The sequence below is a fragment of the Malaclemys terrapin genome, chromosome 2 (assembly GCF_027887155.1).
Source record: "Malaclemys terrapin pileata isolate rMalTer1 chromosome 2, rMalTer1.hap1, whole genome shotgun sequence".
NCBI lineage: Eukaryota > Metazoa > Chordata > Testudines > Emydidae > Malaclemys > Malaclemys terrapin.
This window is the reverse complement of record NC_071506.1, coordinates 242,073,147-242,090,683: the sequence shown is the minus strand read 5'-3', so window position 1 is coordinate 242,090,683 and position 17,537 is coordinate 242,073,147. Positions and strand designations below refer to the sequence as shown.

Below are 17,537 nucleotides of genomic sequence, written 5' to 3'. Positions count from 1 at the left end.
GTCCGTGAGCAAAGACAATGAACTTTGGGGATATTTCTAGAAGTTAAAGCACCCCTTCTTCTTCCATCGAGGAATTAGCACATTTACATTCGTGAAAATGGGTCTCAGCTACTCTTGGTTGAAAATGCTGAAGAGGACTTTGGGTGAGATAAATGTCTTTTGTCTCTAGAAAGAGTATTATAATTTTGATATATATTTTTTATATATAATAAAACCATTTGTTTCCAGTATCCTAACTCACTATCTACTGAATCTCTAGTTGTTGATAATAAACTTATTCTTATTTTCACTATAAATAGATCTCAGTGCTGTGTGTTAAGCAGAGTATTGAGTTGACTCTTACAAGCTGGTGTGTACTGTTTCTCTGGGAATAGCAGGCCTGGTAACTCCGTAAATGTTTAGTGGATGAGAGACTGGGTGCCGCAGGGAATGCTCCGAGCATTTGGGGGTAGGTGTGTGCCTGTCATTACCTGTGCAGAGAGAGTGAGGTCTGTGGAGGCCTAAAAGGTGGTGCTTGTGTTGCCAGAGGCAGTTGGTTTCAGAGTACTGATCCACAGCAGGCCCAGACAAGGCTGTTTAATGCTAAGGGGAGGTGCCTCTCCATCTTGGGTACCCCGGGGGGAGCATCATACCACCTTCTCACTATTCCCCAGAATCCCTTCTTTAACTCACAGTAGTCACACTGACTTGTTACATAGTCCCATCTGGGCCTGGCCTTGGAATTGCTAACACTCAGCCTTTGCATAAGTTGAGCAGGGGAGGAAACGGTCCTTACCTATCATCTTCTGGCTGAACAATACCCCTGGGGGTATGCAGCGGTCTTCCAGGGGGTACATCAACTCCTCTAGATATTTGCCTAGTTTTACAACAGGCTACGTAAAAAGCACTAGCGAAGTCAGTACTAACTAAAATTTCATACAGACAGTGATGTGTTTATACTGTCCTATAGACTATACTAGTAGTTCTCAAACTGTGGGTGAGTTTATTTTAATGGGGTCGCCAGGGCCAGTTTTAGACTCGCTAGGGCAGAAAGCCGAAGCCCAAGTTGTTAAATGAGGTGAAACTTGGGGTACACAAGACAAATCAGATTCTTGAAAGGGATATGGTAGTCTGGAAAGGTTGAGAACTACTGTCCTACAGATGCTTCTTATAAGGGGATCCCCGCCCTAGTTGACCTGTGGCTCTTGACTGTTTGAGGCAGAAGTTAATAATCAGAAACATTGTAATATGTGAATGTGAATCTTATGATACTGATGATTTCCCTATACCATTCTCAAAGAATAGTTATCAATGGTTCACAGTCATGCTGGAAGGGCATAACGAGTGGGGTCCCACAGGGATAAGTTCTGTTCAATATCTTCATCAATGATTTAGATAATGGCTTAGAGAGTACACTTATAAAGTTTGCGGACAACACCAAGCTGGGAGGGGTTGCAAGTGCTTTGGAGGATAGGATTAAAATTCAAAATGATCTGGACAAACTGGAGAAATGCTCTGAAGTAAATAGGATGAAATTCAATAAGGACAAATGCAAAGTACTCCATTTAGGAAGGAACAAGCAGTTGCACACACACACACAATGGGTAATGATTACCTTGGAAGGAGTACTGCATAAAGAGATCTGGGGGTCATAGTGGACCACAAGCTAAATATGAGTCAATGGTGTAATGCTGTTGCAAAAAAAGTGAATAGCCTTCTTGGATGTATTAGCAGGAGTATTGTAGCAAGACATGAGAAGTAATTCTTCCGCTCTACTCCATGCTGATTAGGCCTCAACTGGAGTATTGTGTCCAGTTCTGGGTGCCACATTTCAGGAAGGATGTGGACCAATTGGAGACAGTCCAGAAAAGAGCAACAAAAATTATTAAAGGACTAGAAAACATGACCTTTAATTAATTAATTAACGCCCCCCCCCCAATTAATGGAGATATCCCATCTCCTAGAACTGGAAGGGACCTTGAAAGGTCATCGAGTCCAGCCCCCTACCTTCGCTAGCAGGACCAAGTACTGATTTTGCCCCAGATCCCCCAAGTGGCCCCCTCGAGGATTGAATTCATAACCCTGGGTTTAGCAGACCAATGCTCAAACCACTGAGCTATCCCTCCCCCTATGAGGGAAGATTGAAAAAATTGGGTTTGTTTAGTCTCTGGAGAAGAGAAGACTGAGAGGGGACATAACAGTTTTCAAGTACATAAAAGGTTGTTGCAAGGAGGAGGAAGAAAAATTGTTTTTCTTAACTCTGAGGATAGGACAAGAAGCAATGGGCTTAAATTGCAGCAAGAGAGGTTTAGGTTGGACATTAGGAAAAACTTCCTAACTGTCAGTGTTTAAGCACTGGAATAAATTGCCTACAGAGGTTGTGGAATCTCTATCATTGGAGATTTTTAAGAGCAGGTTAGACAAATACCTGTCAGGAATGGTCTAGATAATACTTAGTCCTGCCACAGTGCAGGGGACTGGACTAGATGACTTCTCGAGGTCCCTTCTAGTTCTGTGATTCTATATTGATACTCTTTTTAGTCAATACTTGTTAGTCTGTCATTGTTATTACTGACTCTAATAATATAACTGAGACAAGGTGGATGAGATAATCTTTTATTGGACCAACATAGCTCCAACAATGGAACATAATGAATTTTGCTGTATGAAAGGGAAACTCCCACAACCTGATGCAAAACTTAACAGTGACATCTACTTTCAGTGCAAATGCAAGAAACAAAACATCATCCCCAGAGGTCTCACCATTTATAACCCTCTGACCACTGCGTACTGCGCCCATCCTGGGACCAACATGGCTATAACAACACTGCATATAAGAATGGAAGATATCTAATATATCTAACAGTTACTTATTTCCTCTGAGCATGGGCTGGTAGGTATTCTTTCACATTTCTCACTAGGACTTGGGTTCATACCCAGTGTGGATAGTGCAGTACTGGTGGATGAGCAGTAGTATTCAGTTGTGAGCTATTGTACAGTGGATGCTTCATTGCACTAGCAGTATTTAGCTCATATTATAAAGTACTTTGAGTCACATCAGTACAAAGAGCATTGTATATTTAACTAAATTCTGTCCTATATTAAAGGTTATTCTTGAGAGCATTTTAAAAGGTTTTCATTTCTTTTGCAGGCTATGATATTGATAATGTAAAATGCCAGAACAGTCATGCACGTTTTGTGTGAAGTCTGTCTTACTCCAGTAAATCTGGCTCCAAGCTAAAGCAGGGATGTCTTTAGTTCCCTTGTGTTCGGTAGCACTGGAGGGAAGAAGTAGCTACATTTTTTCCCTTTGTATATTTATGAAATATAGCTGGACATTTTGGAGTTCTTAGGATGCAAATACTTCTGCATACTTTTGATGTATTCATTTTGCAATAGTTCATCCTGATGGGCATCATCACTCCCGAAATCAAAGCATTAGTATTCTTACAAATATATATACACATTGATCTTTTAAAATAGAGAGATGGTTGAGAGGGACAAAAGTCTATGCAAAACAAATTGCATTACTAAAGAGTTTGGGCTTAGATTAGCCTGTGTAACCAAGAGCTCAGTGGTGGTGGAAAGTCTACCTGGAGGTGGGTTATGGTGTCATAAGTCACCAAAATAACTCCATTCCTCTGGACGACTTGCAGGTGGCTAGCTCAGTCCCCAGTCAGCTGGTTCTGGCCATAGATGGGGGAGCCCAGCAGACTTCCCAAGTCATCTTTCACCAGCGAGGCTCCCGTAGAGCTCTGAACATAATTTAAAACCATCCTGTCCAGCAGAACTTTTGGGGAAGAGCTGTGGTGAATAGTACTCTGTGGTATAATAGCCCTATGGCATAGAGATGTGCTAATTACACACAGCTACAAAAACAGAGGTGATTCATACTCTTTTTGGTATGCTTTTCTTTGACTAAACTTCTACCTACAACATAATATCTTGCATACTTGTGAAACATTTGTCATCCCTCCATTTTGTTCTTTAACAATTTTACTTGGATTTTAATAAGAGTTAACTTTGCAATCACTTGGAAATATTGCAATTCTAAGTCTGTCTTTGTTTTCTATTGCAAAGTGGTATGTGCCAGGAGGAAGTGTTTATATATTTTTTTAATAGAACAATCCAAGTTCAAAGTGTGTGTGTGTTGTAAAAACATTTCCCACATGATTATGTGGAAATACGTTATAGTTTAACAGGGAAATAGTTAATCTATGTAGAATTAGAGACTCAGGGAAATTTGTAACTATTCATATAAGGACTTTGATAATGCACCACAGAGTTTACTTTCCTTAAGCAATTGTTCAGATACCTGTTTACGATATGTTGAATTCTGGACAAATTTCTTTAAGAAAGAGGGTTTAAAACCGCATTTGAAATGAATATATAACTTTTTATTTTTTATTTTTTTATTTTTTTTTAGGATGTGAAACATGTTGCGGACTCATAAAATGAGTGGCTGAAAGGGAAAGGAAAATAGTGCCATTATTTACTAGAATAACAACATGGGAAATACAACCACCAAATTCCGCAAAGCACTTATAAATGGAGATGAAAATCTGGCCTGTCAAATATATGAGAGCAACCCTCAACTAAAAGAATCCCTCGATCCAAATACTTCTTATGGGGAACTCTATCAGCACAATACTCCATTACATTATGCTGCTAGGCATGGAATGAACCGAATTTTAGGGTGAGTATTACTATGTGATTTGTTAACATATTTAATAGATGCTCTAGCAAATGAAAGAAATTTAGATAGATTTATAACTCTTACTTTGTGCGTAGGTCATTGGTGAACATTTTAATTTGTATTTATTTTGTGTATAAATTTTAAAATGTCCGGATTATAATAAAATATGCAAAATATCTATTGTGACAAATTTATATAATACAGAACATATGTTTTTTAAACTTGGGAAATGTTTAGTTTTAAATAATCTTTAATGTTTGTTTGTTTTTTTTCTTACAATCATTTCAGGCATAAAAATGTGTCAGAATAATAACAGCTTGCTTCCTGAGGTGTCTTATTACAAGCAAAAAGAACAGGAGTACTTGTGGCACTTTGGAGACTAACAAATTTATTTGAGCTAGTAGCCCACGAAAGCTTATGCTCAAATAAATTTGTTAATCTCTAAGGTGCCACAAGTACTCAAGTACTCCTGGTGTTTTTGCGGATACAGATTAACACGGCTGCTACTCTGAAACTTATTACAAGCCTTTATTTAAAAAAAAAAAAGGCTTTTCTACCCACTTAAAAATTATTTTTTTAGTAGCCCTTTGTAACTCTGTACCTAATGTACTATCACCTTTATCTAAAATTTTTCTGATCATTCATTTGTACTTTAAACATGCCTTCTGAAGTTGAATTTTTCACTTTACAGTTATCAGTTACTCTTTACCAAAGATGACCAGTGTAGCAAGAGCTTTTGTGATTCAGACTACAGTTGAATTTTTGATATATAGGCCTTTTTGTAGAAAGTGTATTAGTGTTCATTGTCTAACTTCTTCTGTGTCCGCTTACAAAGTACTTTCTCTTTTTTTTTGTTGTTGATTAACAAATCAGGCTTCAAAATTTTTTGTGTAAGATGTTTCTTTGATTTGGAAAACTTATCTGTGTGCTACAGTACTTGGACTGATATCCATGTCTTATTGGATGAGATTCTTTTTCAGAACATCTTTGTATCTCTCTTTCTGTCAGCCTCTTCATTTTTTACCTGCTAAAATTCACTATCCAATATTTTCTTTGGGAGCTCAGTTAAGATGTTATGAACGTTGCTTAAATGCTGGTTGTGGAACCTCTTTCCAGACCCTCATTGTATGAACAAGATGATGATCTAAAAAATGTAATGCTGTATTGATATGTTCTGCAAGGGGCATCAGTTAATTTTACTGCAGATAGGGCAACTACATGCACATATTATAAAGTTCAGACAGTTTGAATTTTTGCATTTTGTGTAATGATAAACACAGTATCCTACAATTAGTCCTGAGGGAATTCTGCATCACTGTGCAATGCAGAATCTGCACAGAATTAATGTTCTGTGCAGAATTTCATTTCCCTTCCCCTCCCTGCCCCCCCCCCCCCCCCCCCCCCCCGATTTGGCATTGCAGAGCTGCTGGCCACCGCTAGGGGTTGCTGGACTCAGCAGAGCCAAGCACCCCTGTTTGCAGTATGCCTGTGAAGGAGGCATGGGCAGGTTGCGGTTCCCGGCATGCCCTGAATGAAAGAGGCGGCGTGTGGGCCATAGCCCCACAGTGAGTGGAGTGCCCGTCCCGGTGGGAATGGAGGCCCTGTGGCTGTGTGCGCTCTGGCTGCCAGGCCTGATCCTCATTTGCCCAGCTGGTCTGGCTCTCGCAAAGGGTGAGGGAGGGCGGGGATCACACCGCATCCCCCAGTGGGACAGTAATGAAGCTGTGCAGAGTGGAGCCTGTAGCTGGGCTCTGGGGGTGAGGGAGTGTGGATATCTGACTTTGTGCTGGGTTCTGAGTGGGGGGAAAATGGGACGGGAGTCTGGGCCAAGGGGGGTCCAGCACAGCCCCCTCCAGCACTCAACAAAAACCCCCTCCAACACCTCCACAGATTATCCCAGGAGTGGAGAGGGGGTATCTTTGTTGTTGTTTGTATTGTTACAGACCTACTTGTTGATCGGTGTTTTGAAATAGAATACGAAAATAATTGAAACTGGTATGATTATATTGTGTTATTTTGACAAATAAAATATACAGAATTTTTCAGAATTCTAAAATATTCACAGAATTTTTAATTTTCTGGTGCAGAATTCCCCCAAGGAATATAGCAATGGAACAAAATTATCACTATTAGTATGGAAAGAGTTGAGTATTTGTGTGTAACTTGTAATAAGGAATTGCGATATCGTAAGTACACTGCAATTCGTATTTAAAAGAAAAGTATTTCATGGGTAATGTCAAACCTATGAATTATAAGAGTATACTAAGAGTTGTTGGAGCAGTAAAATCCACTCCAGTAACACTGAATAAAGAGTCACTCTGGCATTGTGAAAAGAATCTGACACCTTTTATGAGCACTCAATTTACTAAAAATTAAAGTTAATATTAAAAACATTGTTCTAGCTATGTTGTCAAACGTTTGATTATACAAACCCTGGTTCTGGATAACTTGAAGATCAGACAAGTTTTAAGTGAAATGTTGATCCTGGGAAATTTACCACTGAATTGGTTCTTTAATGCCTTAAAACTTAGAGACTCCCAGCTCTGGAGCTCTTGATGGTTCTGCAGCTCTATCTACTTAACTATAGCTTAATGTTGCAGAGCTTGAATGGTTTTATTTTTTTATTTATTTTTATTATGGTAGCACGTAGGAGCCCCAGTCTTGGATAAAGGGTCATGTACAAAGACCTAACAAAAAGACAGTCTCAGCCTCAAAGAGCTTACAATCTGTTTTTTAAGATGGCCACTGATCTTGCCACCAATTAGTTTGAGCCCCTTAAATAGCTGAAGGCTTCATCTACCCTCCTACCCCCCCCCATATTACTTTATATAATTTGGGGTTATACTCCGGATACAATTGTCCTCCTGATATATCCTGTTTTAATTCGGATAATCATTTTTCTTAAATAAGAGCTTTTAAAATTGATTTATAGACCTTTGATATGTGAAACAGACAAAATACAGGCAAGTCTCATCTTACGTGCATTTAACATGCGCGAATTCAGCTTTGCGTGGTCAGCAAAAACAAAAACACCAAAAAAGAGAAAAATAATTTAAATACTGTACCTGTAGTGCGGGTGATTCCGCCCGCCATTACACTCAATGTAATTTTGACTATTTGCAATTTTCGCTTTACGCGCTGACAGCGGAACGTAACCCCAGCGTAAGATGAGACTCACCTGTATAGACCAACAAATAAGACAAGGTGTTTGAAATGCCTGTGCCTGTCTACACTAGGACTTACACCATGGTAGCATCAGTGGTGCAGGACCTGTTCTACACCAAAAATGAGAATTTTACAAAAAAATGAGTTTAGGTACTACCAAATTGAACTGTGCACTGTTGAGCTGCCCAGCATGGGGGAAATGTACAGACTTCAATGGATAACGCTCCTATGAACAAAGGCAAAAAGTTACCTTCTTTTTAGGTAGAGGGACTTACTAAAGGTTCTACTTTATACACCCTGATGAGCTGACTGACCTTGGGCACCAAATGGCAGGTAGCCCTTGCTTTCAAATCTCAACTTATCTGAAATCCCCTGCAACAGTCTAGAGACATAACCTTGTTTTGAATAATCAGTGATTTTGGATAAATGAGGTTTGATGATATGAGGTCTTGCCTATTTTGAGCTGTTATTATTTATTAATTTTACATGTTTTGCACCACTGGTGCTAGCATTGGTGTAAATCCTAGTGTAGAAAAGCACAGGCATTTCAAACACCTTGTCTTCTACAGCTGCTCTGAGCATACTTAGACAACATAGGGTACATACACTGTAGTGGTGGGTCCAATTTTGGTTGGCTGGTGCAAGCCTCCACTGGTGCAGCAATATCCACACTGCTATTTTTAACATGCTAGCTCAACTCCAGTAGCGCAAGTCTGTCTATTCAGGATGGGAGTCTCATTCCCAGCTGCAGTGTAGACATACCCAAAGTGTTTAAAATGCCAGTGGCCATTTTCTGCAGAAGCATTCCCATGATTGTTAATGCTAGAGCTAGAGAAATAGCAACAGGACGAGAATACCCAACAAACCTGAGTGTAGACAAATTTTGCCAAATCAGTCAGCCTTGGAGAAATTAGCCAGTAGTACTTTAACTGTGAGTCTCTATTACAGGTTTTAAAGTTTCCACTCAGGGTCAGGAGACTTCAGAATTTGCAGAGCAGGCACCTTAATTATCTGAAGATTTTGGGTATCCCATGAGATCATCAGATAATTGAGAGAATGGGGGCATAGCAAGTGGTTCCATACACTTTTTGTTGCCCCCAACTGCCAGAATAACTCCCTGAAGTGTAGGCGAACGGGCATAATTTAGAACTGTGAAATTGCTCTGAAGTTGCATTGGAGGACCAAACCAGTGTCAGGACAGGCCATGACTGGGGGCATGAATGTGCCTAAAGATAAAGATAGTTTATACCTGCTCTCAGAATTTTTGCTGAGTGCAAATCTAGCCCATAGATTTTTGATCATATGCTCTCTTTTTAAATTCTTCCACACTAAGTTATGTTGATATATGAAGTACTTTTCCCGTGTGTGTGTTTGTGAGAGGGAAAGAGAAAGAAAGTGAATTTAGCTTGCTCTGAGGAGGAAATGTTCTTTTTGCAGTTAGTAGTAGAAGTAGGTATTTTTTTTATAAGAAAATTACAGTAAATCAGTTATTTAAAGTTATGAAGATAAGTGTTCAAATTTTAGACTTTGATTTGTTTGTTTGTCCCCTCGTCCAGGGACTAATAGGTTGTTCTTCCCCATACTCATAGAATGCATGAAGAGTTACTGCCACAGTAGAAATTCTGTCATCACTGCCTTGGCAGCCAGTTGAATGGAGAATTAAAGACAAATCTGTACATACTGTTTAATGTGTTTTTGTTTCTGCTGTGTACTCTAATAAAACAATCATTATCTGGTTTTATTTTTGTACCAAAAATGTATCCTATTATGGGATATGTTATATTAAAATAGGTGGATCTAAGAAAAATCCTGGAAAAAAGAAAGGCATATAAGAGAAAAGGGCATTCTAAAAGTTAGAGCATATTAGTGAAGTAGTCAGGATTATATATCTTAGACTTATTGCTTTGAATTGATGAGTCTGCCTACCATTGTGACTGCTTTGGTGTGCCATCACCTGAAGTACCATTTTTATTGAATGTAAAAAAAAATAAAAAAATTCTTGGACTAGTACAATATCTGCCAATCATTCCCAGGATCCACTTAATGGTATAGTGCAATAGATGACATTAGTGAGTCCATTACTATGTCTGGAGTTCTGGAGTCATTGGATGCTGATAAATTGTAAAGGATTGAGCAAATAGCTACAAAGATGATTTAGGATCTACAAAACATGCCTTATAGTGAGAGACTTCTCTTGGATAAACTAAATAAAATAAAGTTAAGGGATGATTTGATAATAGTCAACAAGCACCTACAGCAGTGGTGGGCAACCTGCAGCTCCCATTGGCCGGGAATGGCAAACTGCAGCCACTGGGACCTGCAGGCGGCCGTACCTGCGGATGGATTACCCTGACAGGCTGTGGGTTGCCCACCACTGACCTACAGGGAAAAAGATTTCTGATTGTTGGCAGTTCTTTAATTTAGAAGAAAAAGGCAATGGTTAGAAACTAGATAAATTCAGGCTTGAAATAATGGGCAAAATTTTAACAGTGAGGATAACTAACCATTGCAACTTTGCAAGTTGTGGAGAATCCACCAAATCCATCTTTAAATCAAGTCTGGATCTTTTTTCTAAAAGGTACACTGTAGTTTAAACAGAAGTTATTGGTTTGATGCAGGAATTATTGGATGAGGTTCTTTGGCTTGTATTATACAGAAGTTCAAACTAGATCATCATAATGGTCCCTTCTGGTCTTAAAATATATGAATTTGGGGAGACTGAACTAATAGGACTTCTCTTTGCCACCTAATTTGCTGTTTTTTTCCTCATTCTGTTTGGCCTGTGTTCAGTTGTCAGCTTAAAGTACTTATAAATAACTCCACTATTCCAGCCTGATGTACAGTAGAGGATGAAATTTACAGGAGGATTGTTTCGCTGTAGTGTCATGATATTCATTGTAGGCCTTATTAAGAGAGCCACATGACCATCAGAAACAAATGTTAACATTCTGTTCTCTGCCTTCCCCATCTCCTTTAAATTGTATGGAGCTGTCTGATGTCTGCATGAGAGCAGAACCATCCTGAAAATAATTAGGGATGTGTGGAACAAATATATTGCAGGGTCCCCTTACATTTTGATGATTCTTTTATTTTATAACATGTCATACCCTTTAGAGATCCAAATTCAAAAATGGCTAAGTCTTCATTGCCACTTTCATACTTTTAAAAGCTTAGATTTCTTTCCTGAGTAGGCTCCACCAAAACCAAAAAAGCCTTTTTGGTATTGCTGCTCAGCGTGATGCTCAATATATGGACAGTATAGTACATTATCAAATAAGTTTTTACTTAAAAAAGCAGCTAGTAGGAGGAGTAGAAAAGTAATCTCTCCTCAAACAAGGATCCAGAGGCTTGTTCCTGATTTAATTCTTTTTTGCTTCTGTCTGAAATAGGATTAGAATTTAAATGCCAGTTTTGCCATGCCTAAATCAGTTGACTAACAGTGATTGTGCTGACCTCACAATTAGTAGATCTCTAAAAGGTGAGTTTCCTTAATTCAGAAAATCAACTACAAATCAAGAAACCTAGAATACTGCTGCAGATGTTACAAAAGACCTTTTCTGTTTGTGCACTACCCAAGTACTGTAAAATGAGCTTCTGGGAGTCAAACTGAAAGCCTGGTTTGAGATGCTTTTTAGGACCCAGATATTCAGCCAGACTTCTTACTTTGCATGTACGATTGTCTGCCTGGCCTTTTGTGCACACAATGAATTCTGGATGTAATACTGGTAATTAGAATTCATGATTTCTGAACACACATTGTCAATGATATATCTTGCTACAAATATTTAAGCTTTTAGGTGCAGTTGTTTTCTGGTGCAAAATTTCTCCCACGGAAATGGAGTTCCACTGCCTAAAATCTGGCCCTTAATATATATGAGCTTTTAATCTTGGTAAGAGTATGTTGGTTGAACGTACTTGGAGAGCATACTTTGCCATTTTCTATGCAACACTCGAAGGCTGAAAATCATCTTTGAGGGGAGCACTATAAAGAAATGTAGCCTTTTCTATCTAAAAATTAGTCTGGTTTAGAAGGAATTGGACTTTAGTGTATGCCTGCCTATAAAATAAATTGTAAAAAAGGAAAAAGTAGTTACCCCTCAAGTCCATTTTTATAAGAAAGGTAGGTACTGGAAATTGTGGAGATGAGAGAATTCTTTGAACATTGAAATGTTTTTTCATTTACTGCTGGGAAATAATCGCCAAAAATAAATGCATTTTAGGTAATTTGTATTTGAAGATCTTTTCAATTACTGGAGGTCCATACTATGTTCATCATGTGGTATGTTTTTGTTTTGATTAATTGTTTTTTAAAAATAGACATGTATAGTCATGCTAACTTCTGCCTCTGTTTCAGCATATTGGCATTTCATCTATGTAGCATGTCTATTAAAATTTCTCATAGACCCCTATGGGGTTTGTTGTATCTTGTGCATATATGTCATCTTTTCACTCACCTTCATTTCAAGCTTTATTGCTTGATATTTTCTGTGAGAGGAGTAGTTATTGTATAACTATTAATACACATCTGCTGAATAATGGAAAATTATCTCTGAACACTTAAGAAACCACTACGTTAATGTAAACAATCTAGAGAACATTATATCCAGCTACCAGAATAAAAGGGGTAGGCTCCCTTCTCCAGACAAACACCGCAAATAGCATTAAGTATTTCAATGAGTAGAACATGTTAATCTTGATCAATCAAATTCAGAGTCCAGGCTCAGTGTCTGTAAAAATGAGCAAAATCATGGACTTATAAAGATGTCTAAGGGAGAGGTTGGTATGGATGTGAAATGGATCAGCAAAAATAGTATGCTCCAGAAAAATTACTATTGAATCAGTGGGTCACATTAGGAATTATATGGCATTGAAATACTCCATAGTGAAAGGTTGGCTTAGCAATATTTACAGACTGTGCTCTATTTTTAAAAATAAAGAAGTCAGTTATTTAAGTTTCTCAAGCAATATTAAAATTTCAAACATGACAAGGATCTGGATTCTCCAGTCTATTAAGGACATTTTGCACTGTATAAGTGGCACCAAGTGGCTTTAAAAAGCTAAAAATATAAAATAAAATCTAGCTCTCTTGACTATAATACTGTAAAGGATACTCAGCCAGCTAGAATGCTTAACTGATTTAAAGTTCCACACCTAGAACTACATGTAAAACTGTCTTGGGCAAACATTGTTGCATTTTTAACATATAGACTTGAAATGGTGAGGAAGAGTTGAACTAAGACATCTATATTTTTGTTTTAGTTTAAAAGTGAAGCCAACACCTATTTGTAAACTGCTTTATAATATAATTATAGGACTTCTGAAGAAGCTTCTAGCTGAGTAATGAGTGAGGTGCTTTTATTTTCAGATGTCTAGCAAGAGAACAGTTCTGCATAATCCTTTACTCACTGTCTGGAAAATTCTCTCAAACTGTCAGTTAAAATGAGGGATGGAAGTGGGATTGGTGCCATGATGGCACTGGACACATTTTCTCCAAACTGTCAGTTGTAGAAGTTTGTTCTTTTTTCATGGAGTTTTTTGTTTTTGCTTTGAACTGTTTCCCTGATGAAACAGCAATATGTCAAAGGACAAAAAAATAGTAATGTGGGAAGACTTTCCCTGCATCAACTTGGTTCATTCTACAGACTCTCTGTCCCGATCTGCTCCAGTGTTGTGCTGTATCTTGATCAAGTTTAATGCTCTTTGGACAGAGTTTCATACACAGGACTTAGAGCACAATATATTTGGGACAAAGCAGCTCTCATAAATTCATTTATTACATGTTTAATTGCATCACTTGCAATTAATAACCCCACCAAGTGCAGACCAGCACCCTGAATCCTTTATATATCTGCTCTACTTTTTAACGACATAAGTATTAACTAAATTATATTGTCTCTATCTGTGTTTTATTTGGTGTGAAGTACACATTGTTATTCTCAAACTTACAGGAGTTCAGTAGTTGCTCCATTAAGTAGGTAAACCAAATATTTAATCAAATTTAAATCCAGATTTGACTAGCTCCTTCTGTGAGTTCAGTGGTCAGGAAGTCAGACTGGAATACATGGAAAGTAAGATGGTGCAGGTAATGGCAACCCTAGAAAAGCACATTGGGGTCTTTTTCTGCTATCTAGTTTACCAAAGATTTTTACCAAGGAAAGAAAGATCCTACATTAAAAAGATTCAATTATTGGGAAAAGTCAAATCTGTGTTTGTAACCTGAGGCTACTTAGCTTGATAAATACTGAAGAGGATTCTGACATACAACAGAACCTTAGAGTTACGAACCCCTTGGGAATGTTGGGAATGGACATTGTTCATAACTCTGAAATGTTTGTAACTCTGAACGAAACGTTATGATTGTTCTTTCTAAAGTTTACAACTGAACATTGACTTAATTCAGCTTTGTAACTTTACTATGAAGAAAAATGTTGCTTTTAGCCATCTTAATTCAAATAAAACAAGCAGTTTCTTTATTTTGCCAATTTTTTTTAAACGTTCCCTTTATTTTTTTAGTAGTTTACATTTAACTCAATACTGTACTGTATTTGCTTTTCCTTCCTTCCTGTGTGGTTGGCCGGTCAGTTCGTAACACTGGTGTTCATAACTATGAGGTTCTACTGTAATTACATTTTAGGGGGAAAAAGTCTCCTTGAATATATATCCACAGATGTGAAGGAGGACATTGTCTGAAACAAGTGAGTGAATGACAAAAGTAGTGGTTATAGGTTAAGAAATTCTTTCAATAAAATGGGATCTAATGCTTCGGTATCAAGAGGATTCAGGATACTAGCTTGCAGTTAATTCAATTATTAATTGCAAGTAATGAAATTAGACAATAAATGACACCTATTTGGTCCATAATATCCAGGGCCAGATTTTCAAAGAAGCTTATAAATCTAAAATCTCAGATTTGCATGTCCTAACATTAGCACTCAAATAAAAGTGGCCTCATTTTCAGAGATGTTGAACACCTACAACTCCCATTGGATGTGAATGGAATTTAATGCAGTTCTGAAGCCACATGCTTCTGAACCAGATGAAACTTGAAACTGGTTATTGGTTATGTATAGTTGAATGAAACTTGTACATTATAGCTTAACTGATGGGTATACACTAAACTGAAACTTGAATCTGGTTATGTAGTTAAATGGTTTGGGAATACCTTTGACTGGATTACATTAATTTATTTTATTATTATATATTGCCATGTAAGAATATATGCAGTCTTTGTAAACTGTAACTTTCAATTAGTGGTATGGAGTTACTTTTTTCAGCAGTAATTTGATACTTTTGAGTAGCATACATATAAGGTACTTAAAGATCTTGGCGCAGATTCTCCAATCTGGCTGAGCTGCACTTGAATGTTGAGGGAAGGTGAATCTGCAGGAAGTCAGTTGCAGCTCCTTGATTCAGAGCCACAAGGCCAGATGCAAGTTAGGACTGCACAGGGCAGCCCTAATTTTAGGCTGCTGGCATCCTCAGGGAGTTTATACTAGAGGAAGACCATACATAGTGGCGCTTCATTCTCCACTACATCTCCTTCCTGTCTGGCACGCACACTGTCCCCAGAATGCGCTGATGTCATGCTGCCTGGAGTGGCTTGTGACCATGAGTGCCTAATTCAGGGCAGACACCCCAAACTGGTGGTATATTCTATAATTAGATTGCACAAACCCAGTACTAAATGTGAATTCCCAAAGTACTACAGTAGTCTTATAATGGAGTCAGAGACAGTCCCTTTAGACAGGCAAGCTGGACTGTGATAAATGGTCACACCAAAAATCATACACATTCCAGGTTACTCCCAGTCCCAAGAGACCAGTCTCTTACCCAGATCAGGTTGCATCCTAGATCTCACACTAAAGACAATGCTGGTAACCAATTCTATAGTAAACTAACTAAAGGTTTATTAGTTAAGAAAAGAAATGAGTTATTGAGATGTTAAAGCAGGTAAAATATATACAGGTAAATCAAGGTCTATAATTCCAAATGGTGGCAGTGATGTGGTAATCTGCGTTTCCCAAAAGTCTCTTGAGGCTACCTGGAATCTTCTCACTTTTCATTCTGTCCTGTTAGAATCCAAACAGTCCAGAGATGAAGGTTCTTTTCCTGAATCCATATTTACAGCTTTTATTGTCTCAAAAAACAAACTGACAGGGTCACTACCCACGTGGGCGCTTTCTTTGGTTGGCAAAGAGAGAGGAGCACATTTAGAGGCTTTGATCTCTGATCATCCGGCAAAATGACCATGTGCCTCCAAATATGCAGGAATTAGCGTTTTCTTGTTAAAGTTCTTCATTTGCATTACATAAGGCTTCTTTCTTTGTTGTTTGAGGGTTATTTTAGTTACAATATAAATGTTTGCTATTACATTATAACAGGATACAGATAAGTAGAAACAATGCATGTAACATCGCATTAGTTTTCATGAAGTTTAAACACCAAATACATTCTTGTACATTTAACAATCACTTGTATCTGTACTTATACACAAGTGAATTGGCCTGGTTTCCAGCTGAGAGTCTGACAGTTCTCAGCTGACACCTTTGGCGTAAGCTGGCACCAGGTCTGCCAGTGTCGCCCCTCCTGTTATGGCAAGAGTGGTAGGAACTGCTGGCATAGGAGGTGGAGCTGCCCTCACCAGACTTACGTCAGGGGAGAATTCCTCTGCCATCTCCAGCCACTCTAAGTCCACTTCACACTAGTTATGCAATATGGCCTGATTTCAGTTGTTTCAATTATTGATATTACTTGAAAAAACTAAAATAATTGACAGACTCAGAAAGAACCTCTTGCAGTAGCCAACTTTTATTTCTGCATCCTTGTCTCTTCATGTCTCTTCTTTTTCTCCTCTTCCAAGTGGAGGATAAAGTAAATGGGACTTATACTTGTTTAGATCATTTAAAAATGTTGCCGAGATACTTGATCTTATTTTTGTGTTCAGCTGACTCAATGAGAATATATTTTAAGATGTTTGAATGGCTTATATTTTTGTATTCCTTTCTGGCAAGCAAAGCTCTGAGTTGATGTATTCCTTTCTTTAAATGCTAAAATCAATAAATAAAATGTAGAAATTACCTCCAGAATGCTTAGTTCTATTAGCGTTCAATTTGGCAATCAATACATTGTTTTGATTGATCTGCAGCCAATTGCATTGATTGCCTACCCATAAATGTAAGCTGCCCTATTTATTTTAGTAGAGTGTTTAGTCAGCCATAACTAGGGTTTTGACATTAGAGTAAGCAAGTTTGACCAAACCTGGCCTCCCCCTCCCCCCCTTAAGTTACCAAAATTGTATTATGAAACTTTCAGTGGTCCCAAAAGCAGTGTGAACACCCTGAGTCTCATTTGGTCTTTCCAGTAAATAAACACAAAATTGTGTAAATTAGCATGTGGGGATAGATTTTTTTTTTTTTCCTGGACAATTTTTTTTTATTAGGTTAAAGGTACTAAAGAGAAGACTTAAAACCTGTCCAGGGAAATTTGAGCAGATTCTTGTTAAATTCTTGTGGATTTCAGTGTTATGAGGAGAAAATGGGACACTTTTTTTTTTCTTTACCGTGACTAGATCCAATTAGTGAAGAAAGCTTTTGGATGCCATCTACTCAATGATTTTCTGACAATATTGTTTCCAGTCTTTTGCTGAGCCACTCAGCTTTGCCTTGATTGTGGATGGCTCTGATTTAGAGACTTCATT

At 38.0% G+C, this 17,537-nt stretch overlaps 1 protein-coding gene across 3 annotated transcripts in view; it reads left to right on the top strand.

Moving 5' to 3' along the window:
* Positions 1 to 17,537, top strand: part of ANKIB1 (ankyrin repeat and IBR domain containing 1) — a 171,257-nt gene that overhangs the window by 28,424 nt on the left and 125,296 nt on the right. For all 3 annotated transcript variants that reach the window (XM_054020473.1, XM_054020474.1, XM_054020472.1), the window contains exon 2: positions 4,406 to 4,675. In XM_054020473.1, the coding sequence (XP_053876448.1) occupies positions 4,488 to 4,675 (188 nt within the window). In that variant the 5' untranslated portion in view covers positions 4,406 to 4,487. The remainder of the gene's footprint in view (positions 1 to 4,405; positions 4,676 to 17,537) is intronic.